Here is a 17,152-nt window from a genome sequence, read left to right as displayed (position 1 = left end):
TTCATTTTATTTGGATGCAACTCACCTCTGATGATTCGGAAGGTGGAGGAAGGGTCCCAAAGAGAGGACTGGTTAAATTTTCCCAAAACTTTGGCCTAAAAATTATACAAAGAAGTAAAATGAGTTATCTCCCCCACGCCACATGCCTAGCTGCATCTTGACCATTTCAAACTTCCCAGAAAATATGCTTTGGTAAACACCAGCTTATATAGCTTTGTATGAAAGAAACAGAATTAAATATATTTGCTCTGAACATGCACACATGGGCTTATCTTCTTTCCTGAGAGACTAAGTTCAAAGCCCACACACCGGACACTCTTACCAGGGCACGCAAAGACTAAGATGCAAATGTTCCTGAAAAGTCTAATGCGCCAAAGAAAAAGTGTTTTGGAAAAAAGGAAGGTAAATGCATTGTAGAAAAACAACAACTCACTTTGTACCCAGAACTAGCATGGCACTATCTCGACGGTCCTGCCACAGAGCATGCAGGAAGGCAATGGCAGCACGATGCAAGAGAGGAGGGCACCAGTACCTCTCCTGTTGTTCGGAGTCTATCAACTCTAAGACTACTTGGAGGCAACTCCACTCCCCTAAGCTGAATTTCTAAAGCAAAAGGAAACAAAAGAGAGGTTACATCACAACACAACCACTACGTAGGCACCTATTAAAGCAGAATGTGCTTGATTCCACTTCAACAATACACAGACAAATAAATCTTGAGTACATGATGCCATCATATATTTTGTGTAAGACTACAAGGAATGTAGTCATAACACAGGAGAGAATAAAAATATTTTTAGGTGAACAAAAAATGAGTTACGCTAAGACTTAGTAAGACCAAGTGCTTTCAAAAAGTCCCAACCCAAGAAGACTTTGAACTGCAAAGAACGAATTCTGGAAAACTGATATTGTCCATTGTACCTCAATCTTCAGCTTTCTCAGTGGCTGGCCACTCTCAGAGTCAAGAGAGAGGGCGACAGACATCTCTGGTCTGACCCAGTAGATGTTCTTACCTTAACTCAGTATCTGCCTTGAAACACTGTGAAAAGTTTCTCTTTGGCTACAGGGAAAAGTGAAAGCGGGACAGTGGCACATCCACTAATGGCAAGCACAAGCTGGCATTGTCTTTCCAGGAGGCACACCAGGTTACAGGTAAGAACGATCACGTTTTAGAGCCTAGTGCCGTAAGACTGCTACGTACGCGACAATAAAAGACTAGTGAGTCCTTGGGCAAATATATGTTATTGTACCTTTGACCCCTCACTGCCATCCTTCAATTCCAAGTTCAGGAACAGCTCAATGAGCCCAGGTTGTGTCTCCACCGCAACTGTGAGGAATTCCAGTATCATGACCTTAATACGCATGTCCTCAATCTTGCTCTGCAGGCGGATGAGGAAGGCATCACGGATGGCAGCAGCATCACTGCCAAGGCAGGCATAAACAGACATGGGAGCAACCTGCAAAAGGAAAGGAACATCAGAAGCAAGAATATCCAAACTCTATAGAATGCTTCTTCTCTGTACAAAAGGTGATTTGCATTTCAAATTGAAACTCCAAAATATTTTATAGTGAATCTACAAACATATGTGAGGGAACTCAAAAGTAAGTTGTCATTAAGTAGGAAGAAACTTGCAAAACGATCCAAATTTTCCTCTTTGGCAATTCTGCTCTCTCTCTCACCTATTTCTCAAGGGTTATGACAAAACTGGAAAAGGCAAAGAGAAAAAACAGTTTTGGAATACTGCTTCTTGAAATAAATAAACCCAGAGCTGGATTTATATGCTTTAATAAAACTGCAAACACATTCTCAGAAGTTTAGTAGCCAAAAAGAGTAAGTCTAAAAGGCAAAGCTGAAAGCTCCTGATAAACACTTAAATAGGATCCTCTTCTCGGTAGCACGTTAAAGTTCCAGGTGAGGTGGTGTAGGAATTGTATGTAGGAATGTAAGTGGAGAAAGTTGCTCAAAAAAAATGGAAAGAGATCAACTGGAGGTGCAAATACTTGGCAGAAAACACCCCACTCATGTGAAGCCTCTCAGTGACTGAGTGACTTCTGGAAAGGATTACGTTAAGCTAAGGGCCCTCTGACTTCCAGTGTGCTCTACCTTACAGCTTTCAGCCCACACTGCCTTCAACCGACTTGCATTAAGCTCCCTGACACTAAAAAGCCTGAAAAAACAATCTTGAAAGAATTTCGGTGGTGCAACCAGTCGCAAGGGGAGAAGCACAGCAGCACTTGTGGGAGTCTCATCTTACCGTAGCCAGTCGTTTGAGCAACTGGATGGCCAGGCGGGGAAGTGCAGGGTCATACTTGTGGTAGATATATTTGGCCAAGACCGCTATAAGATTGTTTCCATGAGCACCTGGAGAGAATACAATTAAAATCAAAGAGAAGAAACTAGAACAAGATGTAACTATTTACCAAATACTGATTTCCATAGCAGAAGGTGAGCACTAAGTTAGTCTTCCAAAAGAACAAGGCATGGGCCCAGCCAGAGATACTAATGGCAGCTGATTTACTATATTCCGATTTACTATAGAGCTACACTCATCTCATTACAAAGCAGCAAAGAGCCACGTTTGCTTAATACTTTAGAGACTGTCCCAGAGGAGAAGAATGCCTTAGAGCAGGGAGAACAGGCCTTCTGCCATCACTAGAAACCACTTTTTGGAACCTCGAAATCTGAACTGCTGTTTGCAATGAGACACACACTGACTATTTGTAAATAACAAAAAAGCATACCTGCCCAGGCTGTGCCCATGGAGAAATACGTACCATGCTGAGTAAGTGCCTGTTCCAACGGAGACACCACACTAGAGGGGGGTTTCAACCGGATGACGTTATTGGTAACCGAGAACGCCAGCTTAACTGTTTTGATCAGCAGGTGACCTTGGCCTTGTGACTCATCACTGTGTTTCCAAAAAGAAATGAAAATACATGACTGTGTTGGCAACTGACAGTTATTATTTGCACAACATTCAAAGGGGAAACTCTATACTCTGTCAATCAGGGGTTCTAAGACATTTTTACTCAGACTGTCACGGCACCACATAACAGCTGCTGAAATACAAACCCCCGCACAGCCACAAAGAATAGCCTACCCAGCCCTGAGTTTACAGCATCAAACAAAAAAGAAAAATAGCCTGACAGCCTATTTTCACTTTTTTCCCCCCTCTTTGGGATACAGAGATTTAAAACATGTTAAGACAGAGGAAGAAACACTTACAGAACCATTCTCACAGAAATGATAGTGTAACAAAACTGGATGAAGAGATAAAACTGGCTCTAAGTCTGGTATTTTCCTAAGATTTTCCTTATCAGATAAACATTCTGAAGAGACAATAAAGCAAAAAAGTTTTCTCAGATAAGTCTCACTTTCTCCTTGACAAGTCTGGATTCCCTTCCAGACTTGTTTTGAAAGAAAAAAACGGCAGACTTTACCAGAAACAACCAGCTAGCAAGTTTGGCTGGCTATGTGTCAAGTAAGGCTGGCCAGGAAAAGAGAGCAGAGGAAAAGCAAGAGATTCAAGCCTCAGTGAGAGGCACATAAGGAGGTTAAAGCACTCAACGCTGGAGACATCTTCAATACTTCCAGAGTACTTCAAGCTACCTTCGGAACCACCCCAAAAAGACTGATCATCCTCAGCACTTCCAAAATTACAGTTCAAGCTTTATTAAAATTTACTCATGAGCATAGCTTCACTTGAACTGTGGTATTACTTGAAGATACAAAACTTCTGACACTGACTTGAATCTTATCCCTTCCAATTCACTCATGCAATCCTATAAATTGCATTCAAGTGAACTCCTTATTTAAAAAATGTAACTGCTAGCAAACGTTAAACAATTGAGCACACTTCTACACCCACCATCATGCTCCAAATGTCATTTAGAAATAGAAAACTAAAATAAGTGCATGAAACCATGCTAAGGCACATGGAGAGCAAGGAGGTGGTGGGTGACAGCCAACATGGCTTCACCAAAGGCAGATTGTGCCTGACCAACTTGGTGGCCTTTTACGATGGGGTGACAGCATCGGTGGACAAGGGTCGACCAACGGATGTCATCTACCTGGACTTGTGCAAAGCTTTTGACACTGTCCCGCATGACATTCTTCTCTCTAAACTAGAGAGGCATGGGTTTGATGGATGGACCACTCGGTGGATAAGGAATTGGCTCAATGACCGCACTCAGAGAGTAGTGGTCAACGGCTCGATGTCCAAGTGGAGACCGGTCACGAGTGGCGTCCCTCAGGGGTCCGTGTTGGGCCCGGCCCTCTTCAACATCTTTGTCGGTGACGTGGACAGTGGCATGGAGAGCACCCTCAGCAAGTTCGCCGATGACACCAAGCTGTGTGGTGCCGTCGACACGCTGGAAGGGAGGGATGCCATCCAGAGGGACCTCGACAGGCTGGAGAGGTGGGCCCGTACCAACCTCATGAAGTTTAACCAGGCCAAGTGCAAGGTCCTACATCTGGGACGTGGCAATCCCAGGCACAAATACAGACTGGGCGGAGAATGGATCGTGAGCAGCCCTGAGGAGAAGGACTTGGGAGTACTGGTAGGCGAGAAGCTCAATATGAGCCGGCAATGTGCTCTTGCGGCCCAGAAGGCCAACCGCGTCCTGGGCTGCATCAAGAGGAGCGTGGCCAGCAGGTCGAGGGAGGTGATTCTCCCCCTCTACTCTGCCCTCGTGAGACCTCACTTGGAGTATTGCGTCCAGTTCTGGAGTCCCCAACATAAGAAGGACATGGACCAGTTGGAGAGGGTCCAGAGGAGGGCCACGAAGATGATAAGAGGCCTGGAGCACCTTTCCTATGAGGACAGGCTGAAAGAGTTGGGGCTGTTCAGCCTGGAGAAGAGGAGGCACCAGGGTGACCTTATAGCGGTCTTCCAGCACCTCAAGGGGGCCTACAAGAAAGATGGGGAGAGGCTGTTCAGGAGGGCCTGTTGTGATAGGACAAGGGGTAATGGTTTTAAAATAGAGGGAGGTAGATTCAGGTTGGATATTAGGAAAAAATTTTTTACCATGAGAGTAGTAGAACACTGGAACAGGTTGCCCAGAGAGGTGGTGGATGCTCCATCCCTGGAGACGTTCAAGGCCCGGTTGGATGAGGCCCTGAGCAACCTGATCTAGTTGGAGATATCCCTGTTCCTTGCAGGGGGGTTGGACTAGATGGCCTTTGAAGGTCCCTTCCAGCCCTAATGATTCTATGATTCTATGATTCTATGAAACAGAGAGTGTACAGAAAAGACTATATGCAGATCTGGAACAAACAAGGCTTGTTCCTCCAGACCATACGAGGCATGCTGTCACGGCTGGCCGCTGTGCTGATGCCCTGTTGAGTGCAATCAATTAAAGCTACATTTCAAATATTATCATTTGCTTCTTTCCTCACACTACTGAAACGGAACACACCACTCACCTACTAGACTGGGAGGCCATTACCATATCAATAGTGTCCACACCAATTCCCATGATGTTAATGACAGCTTGCCCTGCTTCAGTGTTGGCCAGGCTGAAGACGCACAAGGACTGAAGGCTGGGGGCATTGCTGTGAGAAAGGAACATGGGACATCATCTCTAGGAGCACTCACCATATTTTCCCAGCTAGCACTTAGAAAACTACCGCAAAGTAACCTCTTAAATTTCTATACCCCCACCAACCCCTACTTTATTCTTTCTTCTACTTTCTTCAGAGGGGATACACCAAACAGGAAAGTGGACAGCAGTCTGTCCCAGAAAATTTATTTACTGTTTTCTCTTTCTTCAGGTGTTCTAAAAGACAACATCTTTCTCTAACCTTTTTCTACTCTTCCTGTACTCAGTAACACTGAAAAGAGCTGAAACCAGCACTACATAACCATGCCAGTTCATTCCTAGTCATTTACATCCAAAAACTGAATCAAAAAGACAACAACAGAGCCCTTCTGCACTGTAAGCCAGGCCAGTGCAGATCATCAGATGCACATCTCCCGTCTTACCCGCTGCGAGGATCCATTTCGGGGCATAAATTCAGTATAGCATGGATCAACTGCAGAATAAGGCACCCTGAAACAGAGATGAAACAGACCACTCAGTTGAGGAAGATCTGTTGCCTAGTTCCTAATATTTTCAAACAAGTCACAGCATCTAGCGCTACTGGTAGACACACAAAGCAAATCCCAAATAGCTGCTAGAAAAGGCACGATAAAAAGGAGTAAAAATTCACGTATTCTGCCTGACCAGACAGGTGATCCTTTTTATACTCTCCTCCTCCTTCTCTCCATCCTTACCAATTTTCTCTCTCACTCCATGACAGTTGTAACGCCATTTGTGGTAATTTGGTAACATTTCCTTCAGGACAAACACAATGCAAGGTACAAGTCCTTGGCTCTGGGTGCTACCAAGTTGTCCCTAGGAGAGACAGAAGCATTATTTTCTCCCTTCTGGTTAAAAGGACAAGCTTTTTGTGGGAAGATATGCCACATGTCTTTAAAGTGTGGGAAAACTATTGAGCATGGGGACATAGATTTACAAGTGACTTCTGTTGGTTTGTAGATCATAGGAATGAAAACAGTTTTTTGAAAGAATCAGACTACAGAGAAAGCACAAACAGTAGCACAGAGGGAGTGTCAACCAGCGATTACTCATGGAGACCCACTGCACAGGGGATCTCGGACACAGCTGTATTTCACTTTCCTATTGTAACTGCTGACTTCACACGCAGACCATTCCAGCAGCACTCACCCGGACAAGAGTTGTGATCAGGTTCAGGAAGGAGATGGTGACACTGTACTCGCCTTGAGGCTGTTCTATGTTCATCAAAAGGTTTCCATAGCCCCCAGCGTTCATTCCCTCTGCACTGTGAAACGAGCAAGAGGGTTTATTACATGAATAGTATGACTCTGACACGAGTGAGAGACATCAGATGCACAGATTTCACACTGGCAAAAAGTTCTTATGATAGGTTATGAATGAGTTAAGCAAAAAAAAAAAAGGGCTGAGGGATCATGAATACCTAATCATGTGATTCATACTGGACACTGGGTTGGCAACAAATGGTAAGAACCCTGTATGGTGAAGGTCAGTCCAAACCTGCAAGAGGAAAAGTACAGATATTTCCTCTCATTCACATATACATGTCTACAAGTTCTGAAACCCAGCAAACTCAGGTCATTTCCTCACCTTGGCTGGCATTCGAGCAGCCAGTACTGTCAAACAATTGACACAAGAAGCAATAACATCCACGGGAGGAGAGATTACAGTTGTCAGCCTAGGAAAAAGAAATATTATGCATAAAAGCACTGCCATCTGTGGTCTAGCCTATCTATGTTGTTTTCATCAAAGCTTCTCTCTCACTACACAAGTATAAAACCTTAAAATACAGACACCAGAGTCTGAACTTTCAGTCTAGACTTGCCACCTCCCCCTCACGCGTGAGTCAGACCAATTTACTGCACGAGGCAAGGCTGGCAACCAGCAGGCTGGCAACCAGCAGGCTGTCACAGTGAACAAGAATTATGCAGGCAGTTAACACTGCGAGGAGAGTTAATAAGTGCAACTGTTTTAACACCTGGAAGTTACTGCTCTAGTTTTACTCCCCTTTCATGTAAATACAGCTAGCAATAAAAAGTGCTTTTTAACAGGTAAAATTGTACAGCATTCAGGAAAGAAGTGGAAGAGGGGCCATTCTGCTGCATCAAAGCATTAAACAGTGTGTAGCCAGAACAGTCTTGAGAACTGAACACCAGCCTTGGGGAGTTCAAGCACTGAGACATACTTGTTGCAAAGCTCTTGGCAAAATCAGCAATTAGCCGTTCTTCCAGCTCACTACAACTTCTCAGGTAGCTCCACCATTAGCGACTTCGTGCCAGTCAGTGACTTACCTCTGCAGGAGCATGTAGATGCGTGATGTGATTGGCAGAAGGCAATCTGCTATCGATGCATCAGTGCTGATGACTTTATGAACCAGATCAATTATTGGCTTGACCCTCTGGCAATGCTGAATCACATCTGGGTAAAGAAAACTAACACTAGAATGCGAAATCATGCTTAAGCAGTAATCAAATCAGAAACAATGCACATTAACCTTACCACACATCCCCATGATCACTCCCCATACCAAAAAACATTTATCTCAACTTTCCCTCATCTAAAATTTATCTCATCTCACTACATGCTCTTGGCCTTTTGCAATGAATTTTACAGTATTATTATAATAATTAAAAAATCAGGTTTCTGGGAAAGTATTCCATGCTCTTTCAAAAGTATTCAGAGCTGCTCAATCCTACTGTTAACCTCAAATTGATACCAATTAACAATTATTTATTCTCTTTTATACTCTCAGCCTATCTCACCTGCTGTTGATACAACATGGAGCAGCATCTCAATCTCGCAGGTAAACAGTGTCCAGCTGCTGTAGGAATATTCCCATCGTACCAAATAAGCCCGGTCATCCAGCATCACTTGGCCCACTGTTCCCTGAGGTATCCGTAGATTTGTTTGACCTAGTCCTAAAGATTGAAGAAGCAGGTGAAATAAATTCACAAATTTACCCTTAAGTTAGAAGCCAGATACAGAACCAAATTCCCCAAAGCATTTCAGTAAGAAAAGGTTAAATACAGTCTCCTTACCAAGAGGATAGAGGAGCTTTGGAGCCTGTCTTCGCCAAAGGGTGCCATCTTCATGAGAGATCACATCAGGAGGTTTATGCTTGTACAGCTCAATATAGAAGGACATTTTATCCAGGAAACTGTACACCTGCATACAGAGATAGCTTAAATGACACAGTCAAAGAGCCAGACCTTCTTAAAAATTAATCAACCAGGTCATTTCCAGGAATAGGCAAGTTTTCTTGAGATGGACAATATCCTTCTAATACATCAACCCTACTAAAACATCGTTAGACAGTCCTCATGTCCAGACAAGTCTGAGGTAACAAATCAGGAACTTCTTATGAGTAAAGTACAACCTGAAAAACTAGACAGTATCTTAGTCTTCATTCAGTAGACTTGATGAGTTTTCTAAAAGCCAGAAAACAGTTTCTTGCAACAGCACAAGACTAAAAAGGAGCCCTGTCCACTGCTCTTAGACAACAGACATCGAGGTTTTGTCAAAGATTGCAATTGAAATAAGCACATGTAATGGAAAGAAAGAATCACACAGAACTTTACCCCTTTTCTTAAAATAAATCATCTCACAAATACCAAGAAAGATCCTGTACCTTTTTTGCTGTAGATTTATCTGACACGAGGGCTTGGAGCAGCTGAAGAAAAGGAGTAAGAAGATGGGGGAACATCCCACAGACACTCTCCAGGATAACAGCCAGACCCATAGTAGGTTCCTGGTGGTGGAAACAGAAAACAAATGTCTTATGACTAAAAAGAAATGCTAAAATGGTCTCAGAATAGCACAAGGATACAGTTCCTTTTTGAGTTGTACGTTTAACATTAATCATGCACGAGAGTATCACTCCAGTCCTTGCACAGACTAAAGCACCAGGCAGTGTGCAAGTATAAGGCAGGAAGTAAGACTGTAATGCATTACACGTCATCCTAATTCTGTGACAACAAAAAAATAAGCATGATGCTTTTGCCAGCAGTTAGTTCAATCCTTGCAACCCCAGCCCTGGTTTAAACTATCACCTATATTAAAACTTGTTCCAGTATCCTTCAAGAGAAAAGCCAAGGCTGTACCTAAAAGGCAGGAAAGGGCAAAAGTAAATCAAAGATAGATACAAATGAACACTAACTCCTCAGGCCCTCCTAGAAACTAACTCCATACAATCAGTCTGTTCCTTTCCCAAAAGGGCATCTTTTATCAGGTTTTAGTTATAAGCAAGGTAGGTCAAAGCAGATGCCAACACACTCACCGACTTCCAGAAGGTCTGAGGAATGTTGTAAGCTGCCAGAACTTCACATGCAGCATCAATTATATCCTTCAAAGGAAGGGAGGACAGAGAAAATAAAAGTTACTTTACACAGGGAGATTTCATCCCACACAAGTTCAGCTGCAACTCTGGGATTTAAGTTTCCATGTTCACTAGTCAAGATGTAACTACTTCCTCCAGTCTAAACAGAAGGAAACACCCAACGCACCCAAACCCAGAACACAAAGCCAGTCTAAAGCCATGCTCCTCATTGAGCATGGAGTGGCCGAGACTAATACATCCACTATATCTGCACGTCTCCTCCAACTTGGAAATCGAGTATGTATTATTTCCATCGCTCTGGAATTAACACATCAACTGTTAGTTTCAAATCCATACAACTTCAAGTGCAAGATAAGCTATCTTCATTATTAACCAGCCAGTCTGTAGAGGCATTTACTAGATTTGCATTGTAAATGCAGTATGAAAAACAGCAATTCACTCTTTTAGATCTGTCACATAAAGTTTGCAGTCTCAAATACAGGATTACAATTTAACAAAAGTAATTAGCATCAGTTATGACAGGTTATTTTAAATTAGGTAACAGACACAATGAGCCTTGGATGCTCACCTGCTGATTGCCCAATGTATGTAATTCCAGTGATGTCAGGACAAAGGAAAGAAGCCCATACACACACATAGAAGCTGTGCTGACAGTACACTGGGAAGAGAGAACAGACAAGGCCTTTATAGGAAAGGCTATGGATCACAGGACACACTGTAATTGTACTCAGTCTCCTTTACAAACTGTGGGCACATCTGAGTAACTGCCTCTTTCATACATCCTTGCTGCCATCAGCAGAGGGGCAGCAAAATACGTCAGTTAAGCTCCACATAACATGAAATATTTCACTGAAATGAGGAATCTTGCCACTACTGTCATCAGTAGAAATGCCTTCAGAATATCAAAAAAGGCAACACTCATGTGTTGACAGAAATCAAAAGGATTTGCTTTCACAGGTTGCTCTTTACAAAGTAGTTTACTCTCATACATGGTATTGTCTAATAAAACCAGGTATGAAGAACAGTGCTAGTACTCAGGACCTACAATGGCAAGCACATCTATTGAGGCATATCAACAAATGTGATTAAATGCAGTCTCTTCTGCCCAAAAGAGATGTAGTTTCTCAACTTACAAAAGCATTTTTTTAATTATTTGAGCATAAAAATCTGTTTAATTTCTGCTCTTCCCTGAAAGAAGGTAAGACAAAACATGCTTTACTTCGCACTCTGCTTAAAGCCAGATTTACTTCGGAAGAACACTGGTTCACAATCATCTGCTTCCCACCACACCTTTTATCATTAGTAGTTAAAAACCTTCAAGAGCTTATATACATGATTTGAAGAAACTCACATTCTTCCCCACACTGCTCAGCGATCGCAGAAGCTTTGTCAGATACTGGAAAATGTTCAGCTGGATGGCAGTGCTGCCGATTCTGCTGATGATGTTTGCTGACTCCTCCGGGTTTACAGTGTGACGGAGCAGAGCCCAGGCCAAAAGCACTGGAGCATGATGTGAGACATCTCCTAACTGCAGCAGCTGATTGTCCATCTCCTGCACAGAGGCAAGACAACAGCAAAATAACTGAAATCTTCTGAAAGAAGCTCAAATTCACCAAGCATAAAGCTGACCGCAGCTTCTTGCTAACAGTCATCTGTCCCTTGCAAATAATTATTTCAAGCATGCAACTGACCAAATTATTTACTTGAAGCCTCGATCTGTTTTTCTACATAGTTTACTGACTTATAGTTGGTCTAACATCAGATGATCTCTGTCCTAAAAGCCCTGACACTATAAATCTTTTGCTTCCTTCCCTTCTGGAAAGCTCACGCTGCCTATTTCTGTGCACACACCTTTCTTTAGAGAAACGTCCAAGATAACCAAGGAAATAAGTGGGAGAGGAATTAATTTCATTCTTATTTGCCCCAAAATGTTATGTGGATGCTAGTTCTTACATTTCATCAATGAACCCAAGGACCAGAAACTTACAGACAGAATCTTTAAACAGTACTGCTTGGGTAACAACAGTAAGCTCTGTATTGTTAGGCCTGATGAGGGGTTACTCTGCCAGTGTTTTACCTGGTGGATGCGCTCGTTATTGGCTAACTTGTGCCCCTCCGTCCTGCCATCCAAGGCCCGCTCATGGAGGGTGTCGATTTCCATGCCTTCCACCAGAATAAGAGCACTAAAATAGCTACAAGCAGGAAAAGAATAAAAACAAATAGGTCAGAAACTTTATTTAAGAATTCAGTGGGTTTTCTTAAAATTGCAAGTGGTCAAAAATCAACCTTTTGCAACCTGTTCTCTGAAGCAATAAGAAATTGCACGAAATTAACAGCAGGTAATTCAAATTTTGTCTTGAAATGCTAGTATACGACAGATTGCAATCTTCAGAACTACCATTTCTGGTTGCACAGACAAAAAAAAATAAGTCACTGAAATTTGAAGATAGTTTTTCCACCTTTGTAACTCTCGGCCACCTGGCAGGATTTTCATCCCCCCTGGGGGCAGCTCAAGTTATGTCCCATGCAGCAAAATGAAGACATTACTGTCATTTTTGTAAGCAGATCCACAATAGGTTGCACTGAGGCTACACAGTTAACAATACAGGTCGGAGTGAGAGTGCTAGCCTCCACGCAGGCAGCCAAACTCCCAGCACAGGACTGTGAAGACACGATTTCATCTTACCACTAAGGACCATCTAAGGAGGAGCAGTACTGTGTCTGCGTTGCCATTCTTACTAGAGGCAAGATTATGCACTAGATTAAAACCAGTATACGGACACCTCTCTACTTTGCAACACCTTTCTACACCTTTGTTTTGCCACAAACCTCCAGTGTGACCAGAAAAGCTATTCTGCCTTCATCACGGTAAGCTTAGCTTGAAATAGCTGTGATTTTAAGAGGCAGCAGTAAGAATTATAAGTACTTTTTTCCTGGGGAAGCAATTGTTTTGTTCTGTACTCTCTTCACAAATATACATAGAATCACAGAATCAGAGAATGTTAGGGATTGGAAGGGACCTCAAAGGATCATCTAGTCCAATCCCCCTGCTGGAGCAGGACCACCTAGATCAGATCACACAAGAACACATCCAGGCGGGTTTTGAACATCTCCAGGGAAGGAGATTCCACAACCTCTCTGTGCAGCCTGTTCCAGTGTTCTGTGGATACTGTGTGGATACATGATACTCACCCAATACGATCCACCAGGTGATCCATGCTCTCATCTACCAAATGTCTGTTGGTTTGCCTAGTGCCAAATCCCTGTTCTTTGAACATCTTTGCAAATGCCAGAAGATCATCAGGTGCCATTTCAAAGTATGCATGGTAGAGGAAGATGACTTCCAGGAGCATGGACTGTTCACGGAGGCATTGCACAAACCAACGGGAAACCTGACGTTCTGTCTGCACAAGGAAAAGTTCTACCATCATATGTTGAAGCTCACAGGTCAGTCAAAGCGGTTAGAAAATGACAAGTGTTGGAGTATTTCAACAGCTTGTGTAGCCAGTGGTTTGTATCAATGGCACAGAAAGCCGCTGTAAATACAGAGCGTGCTGATGCAGAGAGATTACCAACAACTACACGCAAATGGATGTTAGCCTAGAACTATCAATTAACGTATCAGAAGGAATAATATGTTCCATGCAACTATCTCTGTTTCTGAGTAAAAGTGTGTTCTGTTAGACAGAAAATAAATTTTACGTTTCTAGGACCAGGAGAAGCATCCTTTTTAACTTCATCTGCACATACGCATTTTCCAATACACTATATAAGGAAAGACTTTGTAATTTGGTAAATAATAGCAAGAAACAAAATACCATGAGATTTCCATGCGTTTCCCACGTAGGAGCTTCTGCTTTGTACAGCGCTTCAAACTGTTTCAGGTAATTAGGAACTAGCTCCTTCTCCAACTTTTCAACGCACTGGGAGTATTGTGCCTTAAATAAAAAAACAAATAAATGAACTTCTCGCATGCACACTCACGTGCTTTTTACAATCACAAGTGGAGGACTACCACATAACTTAGACATTTAGCCTATTTCAATGGCATCACATCCAGGAAAAGGTTACGGTACTCACTGAATACGGGTGCCTCTCATCCTGAAAATAAGTGAGTAGGTGGAGGACGCAGCGCAGAATGCAGATCCTCTCTTCATAGTAATAGTCAGCAATCTGTGAATATATTGTGTCACCAGTATCAATCTGGTATCATGTCCAACTCCCATACACCGCCAAGGCCTTCATCACAAGAATATATGTAGCGTTCAAACACTACTACAGATGGAGTTTCAACTAAGCAGTTTTTAAGTTATTCAAAAAAAAACCCACCTTAATTAACTTTACAGAATTCAAAACACACCTATAGGGATACGTCTACAATTACACCGCGAAGTGAGAAAATTTGGGAAAGAAAGACAAAAAGACAGAGTGAGATGATGTCTCATTCCTCATCCCTATTATCCTCTGTCAGATATGATCACCAGTCTCCATTTCAGAGTTGTCACGTCAGACAATACATAAAAATCCATAAGCTTTGGAAAACATGGGAGCATACATCTGCCCAGCTAAATTCCCTGATGCTAAACCTAAAATTTCCTTTCTGTAGCAACTGTTAACACTGTTCAAATCTTTACGCACATCCCTCTACTCCAGAAGCATCTTCTACAACCTGTTCTTTCACAAAAGAATACTTCAATTATTCCAAGATTTTCTGGATCTACAGAAATTAAGTTGTTTCTCTGTCAATAGATCTTATCAACAGAAGATACAAATGGAAATGACTAACCTTCAGCATCAGAGCCTGACTCTGCCTTTCATCCTGAAGAATTGTCTGTAAGCAAAGCATCACAAAATAATTATCTACTGCAGAAATACATACTGACAAAACACAGACTCACAAAAAAAAAAAGACTGAAAAGGGCAAAAGAAAATTTCTCTTTCCATTTGTTTTGGAGAGACAGATTCCAAAAGTACAAAGCCAAAATACTCATTTGTAACTACATATTTGTTCTTCCTCTCCACTTACTCTCCTTCACAAATGTGTAGCTTTCCTGTATTCCTGTGATAGAGAGAGGAGCTGAGTTCCTGCAGAAAAATTCAAGCAGGAAGACGTACTAGAAAGTTCAGCCTGGATTTCTGCTGTCACATCTCTTTAAAGCAGCACTTGAGCATTGTAGGTTCAGGGAAGAAAAGCTACAAAGCCATTTCCAAATCAGAACTCAGACTCGCATGTGACCACATGCATCAACAAACTACTGGTATTAAGGAAAGATGTGGAGTAAACAGAACATAAATGGGAGCTATGGACCTTCAGGGAGTCCCTCGTTCCTCTGTAATCCCCTTGAAGAAAACACTGTAACAACTGCACGCTCTGCTCTTCATTCAGACCCTGAAAAAGAGAGAGATGCTCTGAAATTAAGTAATTCAGTTGCCTTTTATTCAAGATAAAGATTCTCTCTAAATATTCAGGCAGCCCTTCTCTTCAAAACAAATAACTTCCAAAATATGACAAAAGAAAATTTTTTGCATCAGACAAATGCTTGCTTTAGTCAGCACTTCTATTTCAAGCAAAATATGTAAGCTTTGATTCACTCAGATGTAGCCAAAAGGAGTATAACAGTGATTTTCAAAAAAGGTAACAGCACCAGTCACCGCTGAGGGAACATAACCCTGCAGGAAAACCAACAGGATTTTTCAAACATGGCAGGGACATCAGTTTTTAGCTGAGCAGTTTCAGATGTCTGTAAAGAACCCAAGAAAGTCTAAAAACAGGTGACTGTTTCTGAAAAAAAGGGCCCTTTTTGCAGCAGGAGGAGGAGTTAACCAGGAAAACTGAGGCACCTCAACATCACTAATCACTTTTTTAAATTTTCACCTACAGCCCCAACATGTAGTTCTAATACCCTTTAGATTATTTTGAACTGAAAGGAATTTAAATTTGCCTCTATTGAACATCATGAAGCTTACTTAAATAACAGAATCCCAATAACAATGCATTCCAATTGCAAGGATAAAAAATAATCTGAATAGCACCTTCACTCACCAAAAACTTGCTGACTCTCAGTCCCAACTCTTTTAGTGGAGCAGCTATACTTTTGTCAGCTTTTATTTTTTCTGCGGAAGTCGTACTATTGAAAAAAGAAATCTTAGTCATGAAAAATACAGCAATTCCAAGGAATGAAATAAAGAAGCTTAATTTCAAAGATCTCAGTTTTATCAGTTTACACTTAACATTTGCTTTTTCCTCAATGGCCTTTCAATATTTCATACAACAATATTCTGCCATCTTCCCACCAGACAAAACTTAACGTTGCTCGCAAATATTCCCACAATAAACACAGGCTATATTCATTCCATCTGCTCCAATGAGGGAATCTGGATATCCTTCCAAGATGACTGTTAACAGGAGTCACTTCTCCACAGGCTGCCCCCTTGCACATGATGGCTCCAGCTCAGCCGTGGCAAGGGTTGAGAGCAACCTAACGTTAGTAACGACAGCAGAAACTGCTGTTACTTCTTTCTGGTCTGTATTTCATGTCCCAAAATGTTACGTGGATTAAGTACTTTCTCCTACTATTCCTCTTCTGAAATCTCAAGTCACGCAAGAGAGTAAAAATCTACTTTTATGTAATCAGAGAGAAATATTCAACATGCTCCTCTACTTACTAGGAGACCCCATTTTGGAGGTTAATTTCTCAAATCAGGCAATCACTATACCTTGGTGGTTTATAGTATGAGAGTCCTTCTAACAATCTCTGCCAGTGCTCGCTCAATTCTGCTGCAATCTGTGCCTAAAAAAAGAACCCAATACTACTGAACAGAGTCCTCAATGCACACTGCCAAGTATCAGATTTGTTAAATTTAAGCAAAGTAAAGAAACTCCACCACCACAGAGAGACAGGAACAACACAGGACGAGCATCTATGATTCAGACTGATTCAAGGTGCGCATTGTATGAGAAAGCTCACTGCCTGCCTAATCATGGGAAGGGAGAGGAAATAGGAGGTGATGGACTAAGTTCAGAAACATTTGGATTTCCAACCTCTGGGCAAATTCTTGAAAGCACGGGCTCTGTCACAGAAAATACGGAAGCAGGCTGTACCACTCATGAATACCCCAGGTCAGCCAGTCTAGAAAGTAGCACTTGTGTCCACTCCAGAAAGGGAACCACCTTTTCACATACACCCTTCCAGGTAGCTCACGAAGCAGCTATAAACAAGGAGGGGAAAAATGAACAAG

General features: G+C 42.1%; 1 protein-coding gene across 2 annotated transcripts in view; it reads right to left on the bottom strand.

The window, feature by feature from the left end:
• Positions 1-17,152, bottom strand: part of NUP188 (nucleoporin 188) — a 30,711-nt gene that overhangs the window by 11,424 nt on the left and 2,135 nt on the right. For both annotated transcript variants that reach the window (XM_086624970.1, XM_086624969.1), the window contains exons 3-28: positions 16,631-16,704; positions 15,957-16,041; positions 15,222-15,302; positions 14,700-14,744; positions 13,994-14,086; positions 13,732-13,851; positions 13,106-13,317; positions 11,991-12,105; positions 11,265-11,465; positions 10,482-10,571; positions 9,854-9,919; positions 9,206-9,325; positions 8,616-8,742; positions 8,340-8,495; positions 7,869-7,995; positions 7,168-7,255; positions 7,001-7,077; positions 6,730-6,844; positions 6,276-6,396; positions 5,985-6,051; positions 5,426-5,554; positions 2,776-2,909; positions 2,256-2,362; positions 1,251-1,457; positions 434-603; positions 26-95 (exon numbers count right to left, since the gene is read on the bottom strand). In XM_086624970.1, coding sequence (XP_086481096.1) covers positions 26-95; positions 434-603; positions 1,251-1,457; positions 2,256-2,362; positions 2,776-2,909; positions 5,426-5,554; positions 5,985-6,051; positions 6,276-6,396; positions 6,730-6,844; positions 7,001-7,077; positions 7,168-7,255; positions 7,869-7,995; positions 8,340-8,495; positions 8,616-8,742; positions 9,206-9,325; positions 9,854-9,919; positions 10,482-10,571; positions 11,265-11,465; positions 11,991-12,105; positions 13,106-13,317; positions 13,732-13,851; positions 13,994-14,086; positions 14,700-14,744; positions 15,222-15,302; positions 15,957-16,041; positions 16,631-16,704 — 2,997 coding nt within the window. The remainder of the gene's footprint in view (positions 1-25; positions 96-433; positions 604-1,250; positions 1,458-2,255; positions 2,363-2,775; positions 2,910-5,425; positions 5,555-5,984; positions 6,052-6,275; positions 6,397-6,729; positions 6,845-7,000; positions 7,078-7,167; positions 7,256-7,868; positions 7,996-8,339; positions 8,496-8,615; positions 8,743-9,205; positions 9,326-9,853; positions 9,920-10,481; positions 10,572-11,264; positions 11,466-11,990; positions 12,106-13,105; positions 13,318-13,731; positions 13,852-13,993; positions 14,087-14,699; positions 14,745-15,221; positions 15,303-15,956; positions 16,042-16,630; positions 16,705-17,152) is intronic.

This window comes from Tauraco erythrolophus, chromosome 22 (genome assembly GCF_009769465.1).
Source record: "Tauraco erythrolophus isolate bTauEry1 chromosome 22, bTauEry1.pri, whole genome shotgun sequence".
NCBI lineage: Eukaryota > Metazoa > Chordata > Aves > Musophagiformes > Musophagidae > Tauraco > Tauraco erythrolophus.
The sequence above is the reverse complement of the archived record's forward strand: the minus strand, read 5'-3'. Positions and strand labels throughout refer to the sequence as shown.